This window comes from Andrographis paniculata, unplaced genomic scaffold (assembly GCF_009805555.1).
Source record: "Andrographis paniculata isolate CXL003 unplaced genomic scaffold, ASM980555v1 Contig83END, whole genome shotgun sequence".
In the NCBI taxonomy this organism is placed as follows: domain Eukaryota; kingdom Viridiplantae; phylum Streptophyta; class Magnoliopsida; order Lamiales; family Acanthaceae; genus Andrographis; species Andrographis paniculata.
The window spans coordinates 2,940,362-2,960,248 of NW_026137621.1; the positions used below are offsets into that span (position 1 = coordinate 2,940,362).

The 19,887-nt window shown below is 25.3% G+C and overlaps 2 protein-coding genes across 2 annotated transcripts; one reads left to right on the forward strand and one right to left on the reverse strand.

Annotated features, from left to right (window-relative positions):
* Positions 1–811: 811 nt before the first annotated feature.
* Positions 812–1,123, forward strand: LOC127241705 (probable non-specific lipid-transfer protein AKCS9). Its single transcript, XM_051260878.1, has one exon. The coding sequence runs from the start codon at positions 812–814 to the stop codon at positions 1,121–1,123; it is 312 nt and encodes a 103-aa protein (XP_051116835.1).
* A 9,471-nt stretch (positions 1,124–10,594) lies between these two features.
* Positions 10,595–11,113, reverse strand: LOC127241771 (non-specific lipid-transfer protein 2-like). The gene has a single exon (XM_051260978.1). The coding sequence runs from the start codon at positions 11,003–11,005 to the stop codon at positions 10,715–10,717; it is 291 nt and encodes a 96-aa protein (XP_051116935.1). The 5' UTR covers positions 11,006–11,113; the 3' UTR covers positions 10,595–10,714.
* Between the last annotated feature and the right edge of the window lie 8,774 nt (positions 11,114–19,887).

Sequence of the window (19,887 nt, forward strand, 5' to 3'; positions counted from 1 at the left end):
TTAAATCTATTTTTTCCGTTACTAATGACATTAGAGACGGAATCAGGAATGAAATTACGTTAGCTACGTGAACTTTAGGGACGGAATTCCGTTACAAATATATTATTTTTTTGCAGTGGTTGTATAATTTTCCCAATAATTTACGTACAACTAGCCAACTAGGTATACAAAATTAACAAATTTAAATCACCCAAGTAAAAATTACTTTTGTTCCATACTTTTTTTATTATATTTGTATGTTGCGTAGTTAAAAATATTTATTTTCTATTATAATAAAAATAATTAAATATTAATATTAAAATATTCTTAATTTTTACATAAATTACAAATATATTATTATACATATGTTTAGTTATTCTACTCCCAATGTATTGTGCCCTTTCTATATCGATCAATCACCATCCGACATGTGTATTTAAATTTTTTATTTTATTAATTTTTTTGTTTTAAATTTTTTATTTTATTAAATTTACATACACATGGCAGATGGTGATTGGTCGGAATCCAATTATATATATATATATATATATAGAAAGGCAATCAACCTAGCTTATAGGCAATTAGGTTTAATCGGGATTTACCTAAAGCGCACTAATCGAGCAGCAATTGCAGGTTTCCACGTTATCTATGTATATATAAAGGATAAAAAAATCAAAATCATTTTACACATATCCACACGCTAATAAAATACTAATTCCATGGACTTCTATAAATCGGCTCTTCTTTCACATGTACATTCACTTCCTATCATCTTCCCAATCTCAATCTCAATTTAAATCTAGATCGATCGATAAATTAATAAGTAATTAAGATGAAGAGCATCAAGAGCTTATCGACAATGCATGCCGCAGCTGCGATACTAATATTGCTTGCGGCACACATCAATAATGTCCAAGTGGCCGATGGCGCGCCGAATTGCGACGTGCAGGCACTGATGCCGTGCAAGACGGCGCTCTTCTCGCCGGGTACGAAAGCCGACAGTAAATGCTGCATTGCCTTAACCCAGCAGCTTGTAGATAGTTGCTATTGCAAGTACAACAACAACCCCATCATTAAGCCCTACATCAATAGAGCCAACGAGATCCTTGTCGACTGCAAACGCAGTGTCCCCAAAACTTGCTGATCTTTAATTCATATATATATATATATATGTGTGTGTGTGGATTTGGTATGTCTGTTTTCTGATGTTGTATCTTTTAGTTTAGTTTGGGATGAATAAAAGAACCTTTTGGTTTGGGTTTTGCTTACTTGTGTTGTGTGTGTATGTACGGTATTACTCTCTCTATCCTGTAAATTTATGGTGTGTATGTTTGGGCGTTTGGATTTTGAGTTGGGATTTAAATAATAAAAATTTTGAATTTGAATAGTTGTATGACGTGATATAAATAGTTGTTAATGTAATGTTTTGAATATAAAATTGATTTTTAGTATAATATAAAAAATGAAAAATAGGTGTTTAATACGATGTTTTGGGGGAGAGGGGGGGAATGGGATGAATAGTGGATTTAAAATCCAATCCCCCAAACAAACACACCCTTAGAACATTTGGATACGAGACGGGGATTAAAAATAAATAAATACTACCTCCGTCCACCAAGGAAGTAAACACATGTTTTTGCATTTTTACTTAACATTAAAAATATCCTTATATTTGTATAATTTACTCCAAAAATATCATTGTATTTATATTATAAGAGATGTATTTTTGTCATTTTCTCTTTATTTATATTACGTTTTGATATAATAATTAATAGGTTTTGATTGATCTCAATAACCAAAAAAATACTTCATTCGTCCCAAAATAATAGAGACATTTGTATTGGACATGAGAATTAAAAAAATAATAGTATTATATTGATAGATTAAGTAAAAATATTTTTAAAAGACCAAAATACTCCTATTTTATGTAATTATTATGAAAAAAGTAGGAATAATTTTGTAAAAAAGTAGAGACCTAATTACCAAATATAAAAATGAGACTGTTATTTTAGAACGGACCAAAATAACAAAAAGAGACTATTATTGTTGTGAAACTGAAAAAATATTATATTATATTATTTTGTTTTACAAACATCACATAAAAATATTATAATAACATAAAGTCAAAAGGTTGTTACACAAACTCAAACAGAACTAACTTTTGATTTAATAATTATATTTTAAATTGAAATAATTATTTAATTTGACGTCTTTAAGTGAAAAAATTACCATTACTTATTTTGGAATATAATACAAAATTAACAAGCAATATATATAACGACAACAAAGAAAAATCTATACATAATTTTAGTTAATATTGAAAACTATTAGAGCTTGAACAATAGCTCGATGAAAAAATCAACAATGTTGTAGATTCATTCATAACCTCAATTCATTTATTCAAACCCAACAAGATAATCAAGGAAGACTCTTTCCGTTTAGACAGAGATTTTTGAAAATTTTTGAAATTTTAAAATTTTTTAAAAAATATAAAAAAATTAGTATTTTTTATTTGATATTTCATGAAAGAAAATATATACTTAATGTGATATTTTTTAAAACATAAATATTATCAAATGAGTAAAAGTTGATTGTATAGTTCTTCCATCCCCTCTATGGTGAAGAAATTCTATAACGTTCTATAGTTCTTAGTAGCTTCCTTCGAACTTAGGTCCCGTTTGAATTAGTTGTTTAGCTTTTTACTTTTGTTTATAAAAAAGTTATTTTATGTCTATTTGTATTGATTTGGATCCGATCTCAAGTCCAATATTCTTCTTCATATCAACTTCGAATTCAAGTTTAAGTCAATGTGTAAATTCCACTAATAATTGTAAAAATCTGGAAATTAAATTTTAATGAATTTTCCAATTTAAATATAAAAATAATTTATTTTATAAGAAATTATAATGTCAAAAATTATACTAAATCATATAATATTATTTTTTCATACTAATTCTAATTGTATGTTAAACTTACGCATAATGTATTTATAGTAAATATTTTTATCCGCTCATAATTTCATTATCTCTACTTTAACAAATAATAACTAATTTGTTACTAATTTTTCTACTCACCCCACTATTATTGTTATTATTATTATTGTTGTTATTTTATGAACTCTTTAATAAATTTTCAATAATACTCCCATTTTTACATTAAAATGTTCTTTTCGTCTGCTTGGTAAATCTATATTATACTTATTTTTGTTATTCAAACATCAAGTATTATTTTATTTTTTTTAGTATATATGAATTTCATTACATATTACAAATATACTTATATTTATATTTATTTATATCAATATTTTTATATTAACTTTACCCATTGTAAGATAAAATAGTTTTTATGCACAAAAATTATCACTAATAATTATTAAATTTTCTGCAAAATGTAAATTGTCGACATAATTTTATACTAATTAAAAATAATTAAAAGCTAAACCAAACAAGACACAGAAGTAATTAAGCAAACCCCAAAACTAAAGGGTCATTTTATTCATCCCAAAAGAAATGGAAAAAGGAACAGCTACCAGCACATATATATTTAATTAATTATTTATTTATCTAATGAGGTAGCTAATTAAGCTAGCATTTTTGGGTAGGGACTTTGAGTTTGCATTTGGTGAGGATCTCTTTGGCTCTGTCGATGTGGGACCCAATGAAGGGGTAGTACGTGCAATAGCAGCTATCGATCAGACTCTGATTTAGGACATTGCAGCATTTTTGTTCGGGATCGGTACCCGCCGCGGAGTTGAGCGATTTTTGACATGGCAGCAGCACCAGCACGTTGCAACCGGCGCCAATGGCCACTTGGACATTGTTCGCCACGAGCAAAATCAGTATCGCGGCGGCATACAATGCCGATACGCTCTTTTTGCTCTTCATTTTGATTAATTTCTCGATCGAACTATCGGCGTTTAATTAATTTTCGAGATTGAGATTAGAGATGAAGATGATGATAGTAGATAATTGTGAATAGGTGAAGAGCCAATTTATAGAAGTACTCCATGGAATGAAAGAGACCCTACACTACAAAAATAATAGTATATTTGTAACGAAATTTCGTTTCTAAAGTTCACGTAGCTAACATAATTTCATCAATAATTTCGTCTCTAATGTCATTAGTAATAAAAAAAATAGATTTAGTGACGAAAATATTTCGTTACAAAAATGATATTTTCTTGTAGTGAAATTTTGTTTAAGTAATTACTCCATTCGTCCCGACTACGGTGGTTTTTTTACTGTAAACACGATAATTAAAAAGAGTTATAATAAGTAAATAATTATCGAATAATAAAAATAATTTTAAATTAAAATTAAGACTGAGATAACTAATTAGTTTAATTAAAATTTAAATAATTATAAATTAAAAATTTTAAAATAAAATTAAAATGTATAATTTTTTCAAAAAAAAAAGTGACGGAATAAATTAGACAAATGAAAATGAAAATATGGACATGATAAATAGGATGGAAAGACTATTATTTATTTTTTGTAAGAAGTTTAATAAATATTGTATTTTAATTATAATCAGTAATGGTTTGGTATGTAAAGAGTATTTTAACTTTGTGTTCCGTAAGGGTTGGTGGTGTAGGAGTTGGACTTGTGACCGTGAGATCATGGGTTCAAATCTCCACACCTAGTTCGTCTAGTGTGACTTTCCTGTCGGGCCTGGTTTGCAGGGTATTAGGTTCGACCGAGAGTTTACCGGTGTGCAATTTCGGATAGCGGCTGCGGATTTTTACATTATCAAAAAGAAAAAAAAAAGTATTTTATTTAGTGGTTCATATTTAGTAAAAAAAGAAATAAATATATATTATACATTTTATTTAAACAACTAAAAATGACAAACCGTATATTTACCAAATGGACAAAAAAAAAAAAAAAAAAAAAGTAATTAATTACTTTGGTGTACTTTTTAATTTTAAGAATTTAGTAATTTTGTTTACAGTTTTTTTTAATTAATTACTTTGGTGTACTTTTTAATTTTAAGAATTTAGTAATTTTGTTTACAGTTTTTTTTTTTCGAATTGTTTACACTTGATACTTACTTTTTATTTTATTGAATCTCAAATTTCGTGAGAATTTATTAGATGAAGACATGTTACATATCTAGTTGGCTAGTAGTACTAAAATTATATACTCTCTCCGTCCCATAACTAAAAATTTATTTGCTTTTTTGCATGTAGTTTTAAAAATATTAGTATTATATTGGAATATAGTAGAAATAAAGTAGAAATGACTAAAATAATTTTATTAGTATGTGTAATATAAAGGTAATGACATTTGTGTAATATATTATAAGTTGTAAAGGTATTTGTAATGTAAGGTAGACAATACAGTTACTTGAAAAAAAAAATGGATACTTTGTTATGGGACGGACTAAAATAGAGAAATAGATACTTTGTTATGGGATAAAACGAGTATTTGGAAAACTTCACCCAATAATTTATTGAGGGGTGAATATTATGAAAAATATATTGACTCCGTTTATTCAATAATTTTAAATTAATCTATTTTTATAGTGGTAATAAAAATTGTATAAAAAATATAAAATATATTATTTTAAATTATATATCTTACTTTTGTAACGATTATTTAAATATAATTTTTTAAAAGTACTTTTTACTTTTTAGTATTATTCTTTAGAATCAAAATTTAAAAAATAATGTTTGAAGAATAGAGTCATTATTTACACACATGTATACAATATACATAATATATATTTTATTTTTACTTATAAAAAATTAATATTTAATACAGAATATTACTATTATTTTTTCTATAACGTGGGAATTTGCAGTCGTTATCCGAAAATACGCACAAGACACATTAGACGAACTATGTGTGGCAAGTGACTTGAGACATCGGGAGTTTGAACCCGTGATTTCACGATCACACGCCAAACCCCTACACCACGGCCATCGCCGACAACTTTGACCCAATTTTGGATGCACGAAAAGATAAGAGTAGCTATAATGCATTGAAATCCGGTTATAAGATCACTTCAAATCTACATTTCATTAATAAATTAATAAAAAAAGAATCTTACCATGTGATTTTCTAGATCCAATTTGTTGTTTTTAATTGACCTTAATATTCAAAATAAAATGCTCTGTACATCCCAGCTAAATTGTTTCATTTAATTTAGACACAAAATTTTAGGTATTGTTTAATTAGTAAATATTAAAAAAATATATTAATAAAATAATTATATACGAAGATTAAGATAAATTTAATTAAAATAAAAAAATTATAAATTATAAATTTTAAAATATGATTAAAGTGTATAATTATATTTAAAAAAAATGATAAAATATATGAAAATGATGAAAATAGAAAAATGAGATAAATTAAGTGAGAATAGTACAAAATAACTATGATCACCCATTACTTTAATTATTCATTTTTGTATTTTTAGATAAATATATTTTGTATAGAAGATTCATAAAATTATATTAGTAATATAAAAAAAATAATATTTTATATTAAATTATTATATTTTTTAAGTGAATAAAATATATATATTATATATACAGTTTTAATATGCATGAGTATTGTATTTTTTTGTATAATATTTATAGATAATTATTTCTTTTTACTATTTTTCTCTAATAAACTGTTTAAAAAAATCAATTGAAACTACTCCACTCCAAGCAATTTCATAATTGTTCGAAATATTTTTATGATTTTCAATAATTAATAACAAAAATCTCGTAAAATCTAATACATTCTCTATTTTTTGTTTTTAGATAAATATATTTTTATATCAAATATAAAAAAAGTGTATTAATAATATAAAAAAATAATATTTTATATTAAATTATTAATTTTATGCGAGTGAATATAATATATAATTTGTATATGCATATTATATAAATTGTATGAATGTATATAATATTCATCAACATTATTTCGTTTGGTTAAGTTTGAGAAAAATTGGTTTAAATTTGATATTAAAATAATAATCCTTTCGTTCCATAAGTAAATATTCATTTTTTTTACGTAGTTTAAGGTATATTAATATATAGTAGGAATAAAGTAGAAATGACTAAAATAACATTATTAGTATTGTGTGATATAAAGATAATGACATTTGTGTAATATATTGTAAGTTGTAAGGGTATTTGTAGTGTTTGATAAATAGTACAATTACTAAAAAAATGAAATGAATACTTTGTTATGGGGAAAATTGCAAAAAGTATCTCACACGTATACTTCATTATCACTTTTGTCCTGTATTTATCTTTTTAGCAAAATATATCCTACATGTTTTCAAAAGTCACTATTTCTATCATTTGACCGCGCGTGGCCGCGCGTGATTGCGCGTAAGGGCGCGTGGTGTGAATTTCACGTGCGAGAAAATGACATAAATAACGACTTTTGTAAATATGTGGGATATATTTTGCCAGGGAGATAAATACAGGACAAAAGTGATAATAGGGTATAAGTGTGAGATATTTTTTGCAATTTACTCCTTTGTTATGGGACAAAGAGAGTATTTGATGTGATATTTTGTGAGAGATAAAAAAAAAAAAAAAAAAAACTTAGAATTCAAATAATAAAATTTGAAAAATTTTTGTTAAAGAAACATAATGTCAAAAAAAAATCTATTGGATGAATAAAAACTATTACAAATTGAAAGTTCGTAAATGATTTCATAAATAAATAAATAAAACTGTTAAAATACTATTATGAGTAGTATTTTAAGGTTTGATTTTGATCTGTACTATTGGGAAGAAATTTTTCTCTAAAAATAATAAATTTAATATTTATGTTTTATTTAACATATTATATAAAAAATATTTTTTATTTAAAATATCATACTCCCTCCGACCATTTAAAAGTATATATTTGTTTTTTATATAGAGTTTAAAAAATAATGCTAGCGCAAAAATAATTTTACTTTTTTTATTTTTTTGTGTAAAAATAATAATACGATGATAAAACAGAGGTATTTATACAAAAAAAAAAAAAGTAAAATTCATAGTTATTAAAAAAAATGATTAGATTGTAATTGTACAACTTAAAATAAAAAATTTATACTTTGCAAATGCACGGATGGTGCATCAAATACCTGCTTAGATCACATTAAATATTACTCTCTCCGTCCCACATACTATGTCCACGTTGCCGTTTCTGTCCGTCTCACATACCATGTCACTTTCCTTTTTTGGAAAATGATTACACACTTTAATCTCATTTTAAACTTTAATTTTTTTAAAATTTTAATTAAATTAATTAGTTATCTTAATCTTAATTTATAATTATTTATATTATAAGATAATTATTTTAACTAATGCATTCTTAATTATCTACTAATTACACCCCTCATAAAATACCGTGGCTACAGTATAGCAAACACAATATGTGGGACGGAGGGAGTATTTTTTTTGTGTGCCAAATTATGTCACTCTTCTTTTTTGTTAATTTGTCCAAATTTATGCACAATCTATTAATAGTAAGCGATTTTATTCATCCACAATTATATTGTTTTTACTTCAACAAATGATAAATAATTTAACACTACTTTTTCTATTTATCAAATATATTTTTATCACTCATTGACTAAATTTTACCTATCTCAACTTAATATTAAAATGTAATTATTTTTTAGTCTTTCATGTCCAACCAAACTTATACTCCCCCGTCTATAAACTAATATTCTATTTTTTTATTTGAAATGTCCAAAAATGATTTAACTCTTTCTATTTTTATACATAAAATTTACTTTTTTATCCTTACTTTATTTATTTTTTTATATCTATATACAAAATAAAGGATTATTTTGTCAATTTACAACCAAAAAACTAATTACCTAAAAAAGCGTGTAAATATCACTTAATACATTAGAAAATGGACGGAGAGAATATAATTTTACGGGAGGAATGGAGTATAATATTTTTTCTTAATCACTTATTATAGTATATTTTTTTCTCAATAATAATTTATGTTTTAATTTCTTAATTAAATTTATCTATTAAAAGTTTTTAAATAATAATATGATTTTTTTTTTTGAATAGTTAGTTAATGAAAATATAAAATATATCCATAGTTTCAAGTCTTTTTTTCATAGCTAACTTATTTTTACACTGAGGTTCCTCAATTGCAATTTTGTAAAATATTTATTAGTTTTGTTAATTATAGCTTTATTAATTTAACATATATTTAATCATGAGTATTTAATACAAATATTTATTAAATAATTTCCTGGATCTGGAATCTTGTTTGGATCCGATCGATCGAGTCCTGACCCAGATCCGTTTTACATGATTTAGATTGGGTATGTCTAGTTTTGATCCGAAATAAATCCGATTCGGATTATCTATTAATATATTTATATAATATTATAGTCGATATATAATAGTCTCCATCCCACATAATTTGTTTATATTTTTTATTTTCGTCCGTTCCACGTAATTTGTATTTTTTTTTAAAAAAAAAATAATTATACGCTTTAATCATATTTAAATTTCATATATATATAATTTTTTTATTAATTTTAATTAAACTATTTAGTTTTCTTAATCTTAATTTATAAATATTTTTATCATACAATAATTATTTTTACTAATACACTTATTAATTACTTACTAATTATATTTTACCTAAATTTTGGTACCTATGTACCCAAAATATATGGGACAGAGGGAGTATTAGATGTTTAATACATCTCTTTGGCATTATAATTTTATTCTTAATTAGATGAGTTTTGTATTTAAATTAAGATGGCCCATTATTTCAAATTTAATTGCCGTATTTTTTAAAGTATTGGTGGAATTTATACATTAATCTGAACATGAATTCGAACTTGATATGTATAAGGATATAGAACCCGAGATGGATCCAAACTGGACGAGATTCGACAGCACCCGGATCCCTTGAACAATTTTTAAGTTCCAAAAGCTGGTGATAAATTTATTTATAACTAAGGTTAACAAACACATGTGTCATTTTCTACTTTGTATTAATTCATATTAATTACTTTGACATTGAATTGTTATTATTACAAATTTACCATTTGATAATTGTTGCGATTTTTTATTGTATAGTTCATAACACTATTGTGCATTTTTTCCGACAGAGTAAATCTCTTATTTTCCAAGAAATTATATTTATTTGTCCATTAGATAAGGATGATGAGACTCAAACTCGAGACCTACAACTCTGATATCATATTAGATGATTTTATGATTGTCTCATTTAAAAGTTTGAATTATTAGAAACACATTTCATTAATTTATTTATCTAGATACGGAAGTTAACCAAAAATTATTATTAGTAGTAATAGTCCTTTAGAGTATGTTTGTGTTTTGAATTTCAAAATGATAATCATGAATAGAAAATATATATTTTCAATGTATTGTTTTGTTTGTATAGTTGTCGGATGTTTAAAATAACCGTTTCACCTAAAAGTTTAAGCTATTAGGGAAATGTATCATTAATATATTCATCCGTAAGTGAGAGTCCCCAACAACTAGGAAATAACGATATCGATGTCAAAGTAGATGTGAAAACACAAACAACAAACCCTATTAATTAATCCTCTTAGCAAATTTAATAAAATTAGAAAGATAGATGAACAAACAAGACATACAACACCATAAAACATAAAATTCAAATCAAATCTAAAACCCCCAAGGGATTGAAGGTTATTTATTCATCATCCTTAAATTAGAAGAAGGAGTAACAAAGGATGAAGCATTCGTGATAATACTAAATCAAACGATCGTAAATCAGCACTTCGGGATTTTGATTTTGCACGCGCTGAAGATCGTCTTGGCTTTGGCGGCGTATTTTTTGAAGCTTGGGTTCTTGAGGTACTTGCAAACGCACTTATTAGCCACCTGCTGCTTTATCGTCGTGCAGCACTTAGTGGTGGGCTTGGCTGTTGAGAAGAGCGCCGCCTTGCACGGCAGCAGCTGCAGAATGCTGCAAGTCGCTGCGTCGCTGCTCGCCACTTCGCCGCTAATTATTATTAGAGCAATTGCACACATTGCCAGCCATGCTTTCTTGGTGTTCATCATTTTTTTAGGGTTTAGTTTGGAGAATCTCTAGGGTTTTTCTTTTTTTTTTTTTATCGGAATCTCTAGGGTTTTTCTTTGTTTGGTGATATGTGGTGAGTGTGGAGTTTGTGTGGATTGGACATCTCAATTTATACAATGAGATTTGGGAATTTCGAGTTGGATTGTATGTTAAGTGATTTGTACATATTTTTTTGGCATACTTTCGATGTAATTTTTTGGTGTTTCTTTACGCATTCGATGTATCTTTATGCATTCACTACAAAGAATTAATATATTTGTAATAGAATTCTATCCCTAAAGTTCACATAGCTAATGTAATTTCATTCCTAATTCCGTCTCTAATGTCATTAGTAACGGAAAAAGTAAACTTAGAGAAAAAAAAATTTGTTATAAAAATAATTTTTTCTTGTAGTGATTCAATAAAAATAACATTTCCTTCATTCCAGAAAATTTGTCTATTTCACTGTAGAGATAAGAATTTATAAACAAATATAATTAATGAGTAAATTAAATAAGAAGTATATTATTAAAAGTAGCTATTGTATAATAAAAATAATTCTAGATTAAGATGAAGATGATTAGATAATTTAATTAAAATTAAAAAAACTATAGATTATGAAATTTAAAATGTAATTAGTATGCATTACAAGAAAATATCAATTTCGTGACGAAATTTTTTCGTTCTTAAATCTATTTTTTTTTTTGTTACTAATGATATTAGAGACGGAAGTAGGGATGAAATTACATTAGGTACGTGAACTTAAGGGACGGAATTCCGTTACAAATATATTATTATTTTTTGTAGTAATCATTTTTTTTTAAAAAAAAAAGACAAATTCTGTAGGACCGACGAAAATAGAAAAAAATTGACATTTTATGTGAGACAGACGAAAATAGAAAAAATTGACATTTTATATGAAACGGACGAAAAAAAAAAAAAAAAATTAACGTTTTATGTGGGACGGAAATAGTATAATGGTTTTTTTTATTATTTAAAATGAGTGGCTAGGGTGCTAATTTCAATTAATTAGTATATAAACAAATATTTTTCAATATCTGATTGAAATTTAAATAGCATGTACAGTGAGAATTAGATTATATGATTAGTTTACTAAATATTTTTTTATTTTAATATAATTATATATTTTAAGAGTAATATGTATTGTCAATTTATATTATCATGTATTATTATAGTGAAATCAATCATGGCATGTATTTCCTAATAATCACATTAATCACAGTCTTCTTTAACATAAAATACAATGTGATACATTATATATGTATGTAATTAATATATTAAATAGAAATAAAGTATTTAATTTGATCATTAGTTTTTGAGGAAAAGATTTTACGAATAAGATAAAAGTAGAACTAAAAAAAATAGACCCAATATTATTTAATAATGTTGCATAATCATATAAGAAAAAATGCATGTGATAAAATGATTATTTTACATAATAAAATATTTTGTTGACTAAAACCATGCAACTTTCTTTAACAATATGATCATTTTCTTCTTATTATTATTATTAGTTAAGTACAAAATAAGCATGGTCGAAGTAAATAATAATAATAATAATAAGTGAGAAAATAAAAGATAAAAAAAAAAAAAAAAAGAAGAAGAGCAAGACTATGCACGTGGTTGCATTAAACTTTGCAAATTTAGTGGGGATTATATCGTTGACTATTGTGATTTTTTTTTTTTTTTTTTTTTTTTTTTTTTTTTTTTCTGAGGGAACCTAAGGGCGTTATCCGATATTCAAAATTGTGCACTCGATAAACTCTCGGTCTAATCTAATATCCTGTAAACTAGATCCGACAGACTATTATGATTTTTTTTACTAAACCAAATGTTGGTAAAATATGTTTTCTCTCCCCCGTAAATTATGTAAGTTTGGTTGGATATAAAAAATAAAAAAATAAATATATTGTAATATTAAAATAAGATAGATAAAAATTAATTTGAGAGTATAATAGAAAATTTATTAAAAGATTAATAAATAGATATTGTAATAAATAGAAAAAAATAGAAACAAATTAGTTATTATGTATTAAAACAAAAATAATAAAATTATAGGGGAATAATTTTGCATACATTTTTTTCTTAAAAAAATTACATAACGGCGGACCGAGAGAATATATATATGTATATTTATATAAAAGCTCTCATAATTTTTTAAAAATTATTTGTTACTCTTACTTGTGAAATTTAGGATGTTAGGTTTTTTTTATCTACATTATTTTTAGTTTTTGTTTAGAATATTTTTTAAAATTATATAAGTGGATTAAAAAAAAAGAATTATGTAAAAAAAATAAAAAATTGGCATTTCACGCTAGAAAAAATAGATGAATATTGTACCTAGAGGAAGAATTATTTTGGTTAATAAATGAAATGGAAATAAATTTATATCTTATATATTGGAGTGCAAATCCAAGTTTCACATTGGAAGTTGTGAAGAAAATTATACATTTTATAAGTCTCAAATGAACTCCACTAATAAGAGGCCTCTTGGACAATATCCAAAAACAAATCCGTGCGAGCTTAGCCCAAAGCGGACAATAGAGTTGACCTAGTCTCAACAGTGTTATCAGAGTCCAGTTAGATGGTGAAGTGGACTGGGTTAGTTGTGGTGGTGGGCTCGCCCTCGAAACCTTTTGGAAAATATCCAAAAACAAATCCGTGTTGAGTCGACCCAATCCAATATTATATACTTATTATCATCATTTTAATGATTTTTATATATACAAGTGACAATTCATAAATTAACACATGGAGGTTGACAATGATGCTATTAATATAAGACCATTAGAGCAAGATTGTCATACATTACGTAAATGACCAAAATTATAAAAATACTTTTAAAATGACAAAAATTGCAATTTTTTCTAGATAATTTATTGAGATTGGAGAACACAAAGACTTTTTATTTTTTTTTATTATTTTTATTTTAGCTTTACGATAAATCTAGGTTTTGACACATTTTATATTGTACATTTGACTCTTAATTTGTTATTATTAGAATTATAGTTAAAAGAATCGAAGTTAATTCTAGAACCCCAATAATATTATAGCCACCAACAATAATAAGAAAAATTTATAGTTGTTTTCGTTACTTATGTTGTGACATTTGATTTTAAAAAGTTACAAAAATTATATTATGACAATATCTGTAATAATTTAAAATATTGGAAATATTTTGGTTATTTTTGCCGCAACTTAAAATAGTTAAGAAAAAATTTCGTGACAATTTTTGTGACGAAATAGTCAAAAGATACGGAATAGAAATATCTTAGACATTGTCGTTACATAAGCCGTTACTTTAAATAGTCACGGAAAGTTATTTGTAACTTTTTCTGCAAATATTACTTACGGAATAGTTAAAGCAAAAAGTTGTGATATAAATTTGTCACGAAATTACTTTCTGTGACTTTTAATTGTCACGGATTAAAATTTACGATAAATTTTCGCAATTATCAACTTTTTTTCTAGCTATTAATAGCAGGATAAAGATATGCATAGTTTACTCAAATAGTAAAAAAATATGGTCAATTTATTGGAAAATTGATTAATTATATAAGCGATATATAAAATTTAATTTTGAATTAAATTTATAATTTTCGAAATCGATTGTTTGGTGAGTTGAAATGCATCTGAGTTATATAATGATTATTAAAAGTTCAATCCACCCGGACACCCGAGCATGAATTTTATCTCCGGCTCAAAAGTCTTGATCGTGGTCGCGGGTTTACGCTTGGGTTCGGTGAATGCTAAACTTGACGAAATCTATCATGCACCGAAACCAAATCGAAACTACAAAATATTTTATTGAAGTCCAATAAAATAATATTTATATATAAAAAAAATATACTTAAAAAATTATAATAATATACATGTATGATAAATGATTGTTTAAACAATTTATATGATTATTTGAACAATCTATTTTTAATTAGAGTCGATAAGAGCATTTTCAACCTACTGCATTTACGATGATTTTGGGGAGTTTGGGCTCTAACCCAACTTGATTTGTAACTCCATAAATGAGGTTGAATGTATGAATAGCACTAGACCTGTCAAAACAGGTTAGTGGGGCGGATTAGCCCACAATCCACCATAATCCGCAAATAAGTGGATTGTTTGCAGACCAACTCACTGCGAAGTGGATCAAAATTTCATCAACCCAACTCAACTCACAAGCGGGTGACGAGCTAAGCGGGGTAGCCCACGGATTTTTAAAAAATATTAATATTATAAATATTTTCGTAATTAATATTTAAAAATAGTTGAAAATAGTTTTATTTTAGAATTCAAATAATAAATATTATAAAATAAATAACAAATATAAAAAATTCTTGATTTTAAATATTATTAGTTATTGTATTTTAAAAAATTAATAATAAGAACTATTTTACAAATAAATTATAATTAATTTTATGAATCTGTGAATAGATTCTACAATAAAAAATATTACAAGACAATAAAATGGAAGACGAACAAAATAAATAATAAAAAATCGAAATAAATAAAAATGACATTGATATCTGAGTTAGAAAAGAAAGCAACGTGTATATAATATTGATTAATTTATTTAAACTAATGATAATAGAAATATTAGTTTATTCATCTTAACTAAAAATATATTTTTTTCAGTAAATTAAAAATAATAATATTTTATTTATTAAATTAAAATGTACAAGATAATTTTGATATTTTTTTACTCTTTGTACGTTATTTATAAATTAATTGTATTTATAATGGTATATTTGTAATTTATATAAAATTAAAATATATTCTGATATTAATATTTGATTACTTTTACTCCCTCCGTCCCGCAACAAGAGTGGCGTTTGTTTTTTGCACGTAGATTTTTAAATATTAGTATTATATTAGATTGTAGTAAAAAAGACAAAAATACTCCTATTAGTATGCTGTAATATAAAAGTAATGCCATTTGTGTAATATATTGTAAGTTGAAAGGGTATTTATTATGTGAAGTAGGTAGTACAATTACTAAATTAGGAAATGGTAACCTTGTTTTGAGACGGACGAAAATGGAAACCTTTCAATGGGACGGAGAGAGTATTATAATTTTTTTAATATGACAGTAAAAACTGATAAAAAAAAAATATATTTAGTTGAGTATTATATTTACTTAGCCCGCAGGCTAACCCACTCTCAACCCACGACCCGCGTGGGTTGGCCTGTTTAGGCCTGCATTTTAATGGGCTTACAAAATCGTAACTCAACCTTCCTTAAAAGTGAAGTGGAGCGGGCCAATCCGACGGGCTCAACCCATTTTGACGGCTCTAAATAGTACTGTATTTATTTCTATCTTTTGAGTTGAATTTTTTTATAATCTTGTTATTATTTAAGAGTGTATTATATAATCTTATTTTTTAAAAGAATAATGTATAATTTTATATTTTGAAAAGTGATATTTAATATTATTTTATTTTAAAAAAATAATACAATATATATTTTTATTTTTTAAAATGATATATAATTTTATTTTTAAAAAGGGTAATGTGTAATTTTTTTAAAAAAAAATATTTTGTTTTGAAAATAATTATACTCCATCCATCCCATAATTAGGTATTCGTTTACTTTTTACACGAAGTTTTAGAAATATTATTGAGATTTAGTAGGAATAAAGTAGAAATTACTAAAATAACCTTAGTATTGTGTGATATAAAAGTAATGACATTTGTGTAAAATATTGTAAGTTATAAAGGTATTTGTAATGTTATGTAGATAGAGTACAGTTACTTAAAAAAAAGAAATGAATATTTTGTTATGGGACGGATTAAAATGAAAAAATGGATAATTTGTTATGGGACAGAAATAGTATTATATATTTTTCATAAAAAAATAAGTGATAATGTAAACAAGTTAAATAGTACTCCCTCCATCCGCTTACAAAGTTTACATATTTCTATTTTGGGACGTCCAATTACAAAGTTTATATTTCATTAAATACCCTACTTTTTTCCACAAATATTTTTACTTTACATCACATCATTACTTTTACACAAAAAATAAGGGCAAAAATGTCATTACACTACTTTTAACTACTCACTATAATTAAAATACTATTATTTCTTAAATACCGCGCCAAAAGTAAATATAACTATTGTAAATAGATGGAGGGAGTATTAATTTGAATTTGAAGTTAAATATTAAAAACAAATATATTCTATAATTATTAGTCAAAATGCATATAAAAAATGAGTGAGATGTACATCTCACACAATTGTTTGAATACATACAACTTGTCTTGTAACACCTTTACAATGTCCCTTAAAATATGTTTTTCATAGATATATTTAAATATTTGTTACAAATCTTGCCATGTGAATTAGAAGATCCAAGTTAACTTTTAAATTCGAGTTCTAAGATACAAAATAAAATACTCCCTCCGACCCGGTGAAAGAGTGGCGGTTGCTTTTTGTACGTAAATTTTTTAACATTAGTATTATATTTGATTGTAGTAAAAAAAAGACAAAAATACCCCTGTTAGTATAGTGTAATATAAAAGTAATGACATTTGTGTAATATATTGTAAGTTGGAAGGGTATTTATTATATTAGGTAAGTAGTACCATTACTAAATTAGGAAATGGTAACCTTATTTTGGGACGGACGAAAATAGAAAATGACAACCTTTCAATGGGACGGAGAGAGTAACATAATTGAGCGAGTCATCACTAATATTCTTAAAAATTGGAACCATATGTTATAAACTATAACAAGTTGGAAATATTAGTGTTATTCGATTGTCAAAGATCACACTAAGACGTATTTGGCCATTAGCTTATAATTTTTAATTGTTAGTTAATTCGATTAATTGATTTGATTAGCTAGATATATTAGCTATTTAGTTTTTAACTGTTATAATTCGATTAATTGATTTGATTAGCTAGATATATTAGACATTTGTACTAAAGTGTCTATTAAACAACTATGTAATATTAATTGTTTATGCGTAAAGTGACAACTAATTTATGTTATATTTTATTTTTCAAATATAATTGTATTCTATCGGTGTATGTAATTTTTAAATTTTTTGTTATTAATTATTAGTGATTATAAAAGTGTTATTAAAATATTTAATTTTGTTATATTTGATTTGTTTTGTGATAAAAATAATATATTTTTATTGAAAATATGGGTAATTATGTTACTGAAAATAGTGTAAAATATAAAAATTTAAATAATTTGTATTATGTACTCCCTCCTTTCCAAACACCATGCAACATATGTGTTTGACACGGGAATTTAGGTTGAGAGTATTAAGTATGGTAATTTGAAATAATTTGGATATTAAGTTATGTGATTGAAGAGAGAAATAATTATTTATTTTTTTCTTTGAGTGATGTGATGAGATAAAGTAAAGTGTATATTAATATATGTATATAAATATTACTCCCTCCGTCCCCGATACTGTGTCGACTACACTGTAGACACTGTATTTTAGGAGGGGTGTAATTAGTAGATAATTAAGAATGTATTAATGAAAATAATTATCCTATAATATAAATAATTATAAATTAAGATTAAGATAACTAATTAGTTTAATTAAAATTAAATAAATAAAATTAAAAAATTTGAAATGAGATTAAAGTGTGTAATCATTTTCCAAAAAAAGAAAGTGACATGGTATGTGGGACGGACAGACAACGTGGACATGGTATTTGGGACGGAGGGAGTATTAATTGTTTCTAAATTTCAAAATGTTGCAGTGAATTTGGAACAAACAAAAAATGAAATGTTGCAGGGTGTTTGGGACAGATGGAGTATCTTTTTATTATTTTAAAATTTTTATATTACAAAAAATAATAAAATTAGTGTTTAATATTTTGCTTACTTTTAAAAAATTTAGATATTTTAAAAATAAAATAATTTACATGTAAAAAATTAATAATTTTAAATTTATAAGAATAAATTCATAACTCACTAAAAATGTTAAAATAGTTAACAAAAGATGTAATAAAAAATATATGATAAACTGTTTTTTAGTCCCGTACTTATATTTTTGTCTCGTAAGTGAAGTTAAGTGGAAAGTTTTCGTTGTTTTAGTCCTCCGGCGCCGGGGACGCCCGCTTGGCTCGCTGGAAGCCACGTGTCCACCAGGTGTCCCGCCAGATATCGACACTTGGCGGACACGTGGATTTTATTTTATTTTTTATTTTTATTAATTTTTTTTTCAATAGGACCAAATAAAAAAATTAAAAAAGACAAATAAAATAAAAAATAAATTTTAATAAAAATGAAAAAAATGCACTTGTGTATTAATTCACTGATGTAGGAAATTTGCTCGAGGCATCTTAGTCAAAATGGGATGTCCAAGTTGTATAAACACGGTTGTTGTATGTATGATTTTAAGGATGTATTTGGTAAAAAAAAAAAAAAAAAGAAATTTCGGAAAAATAGTACTATCTCCGTCCCATATCTATATATCTATTTACTTTTTGTACGGAGTTTTAAAAATATTAGTATTATATTGGAATATAGTAGAAGTAAAGATAAAAAAACTAAATTGTCCTTATTAGTATTGTATGATATAAAACTAATGACATTTGTGTAATATATGTAAATTGGAAGGGTATTTGTAATGTTAGGTAGACAATACAGTTACTAAAAAAATAGATAATTTGTTATGGGACGGACGAAAATGAAAAAATAGATAGATTGTTAAGGGACGGAGGGAGCAGTAAAAAATGAAATTATAGAGAAAATGAATTCGCTAGAGAATGAGATTGGATTATTTAATTTGGTAAAACAGATAATTCAGTTGAAAATTATGCATAAAAAAATATAAAGCATAAAAAAGAATACACTATACTATTAGTTGAAAAATATAAATCGATCGCTAAAATTATAAA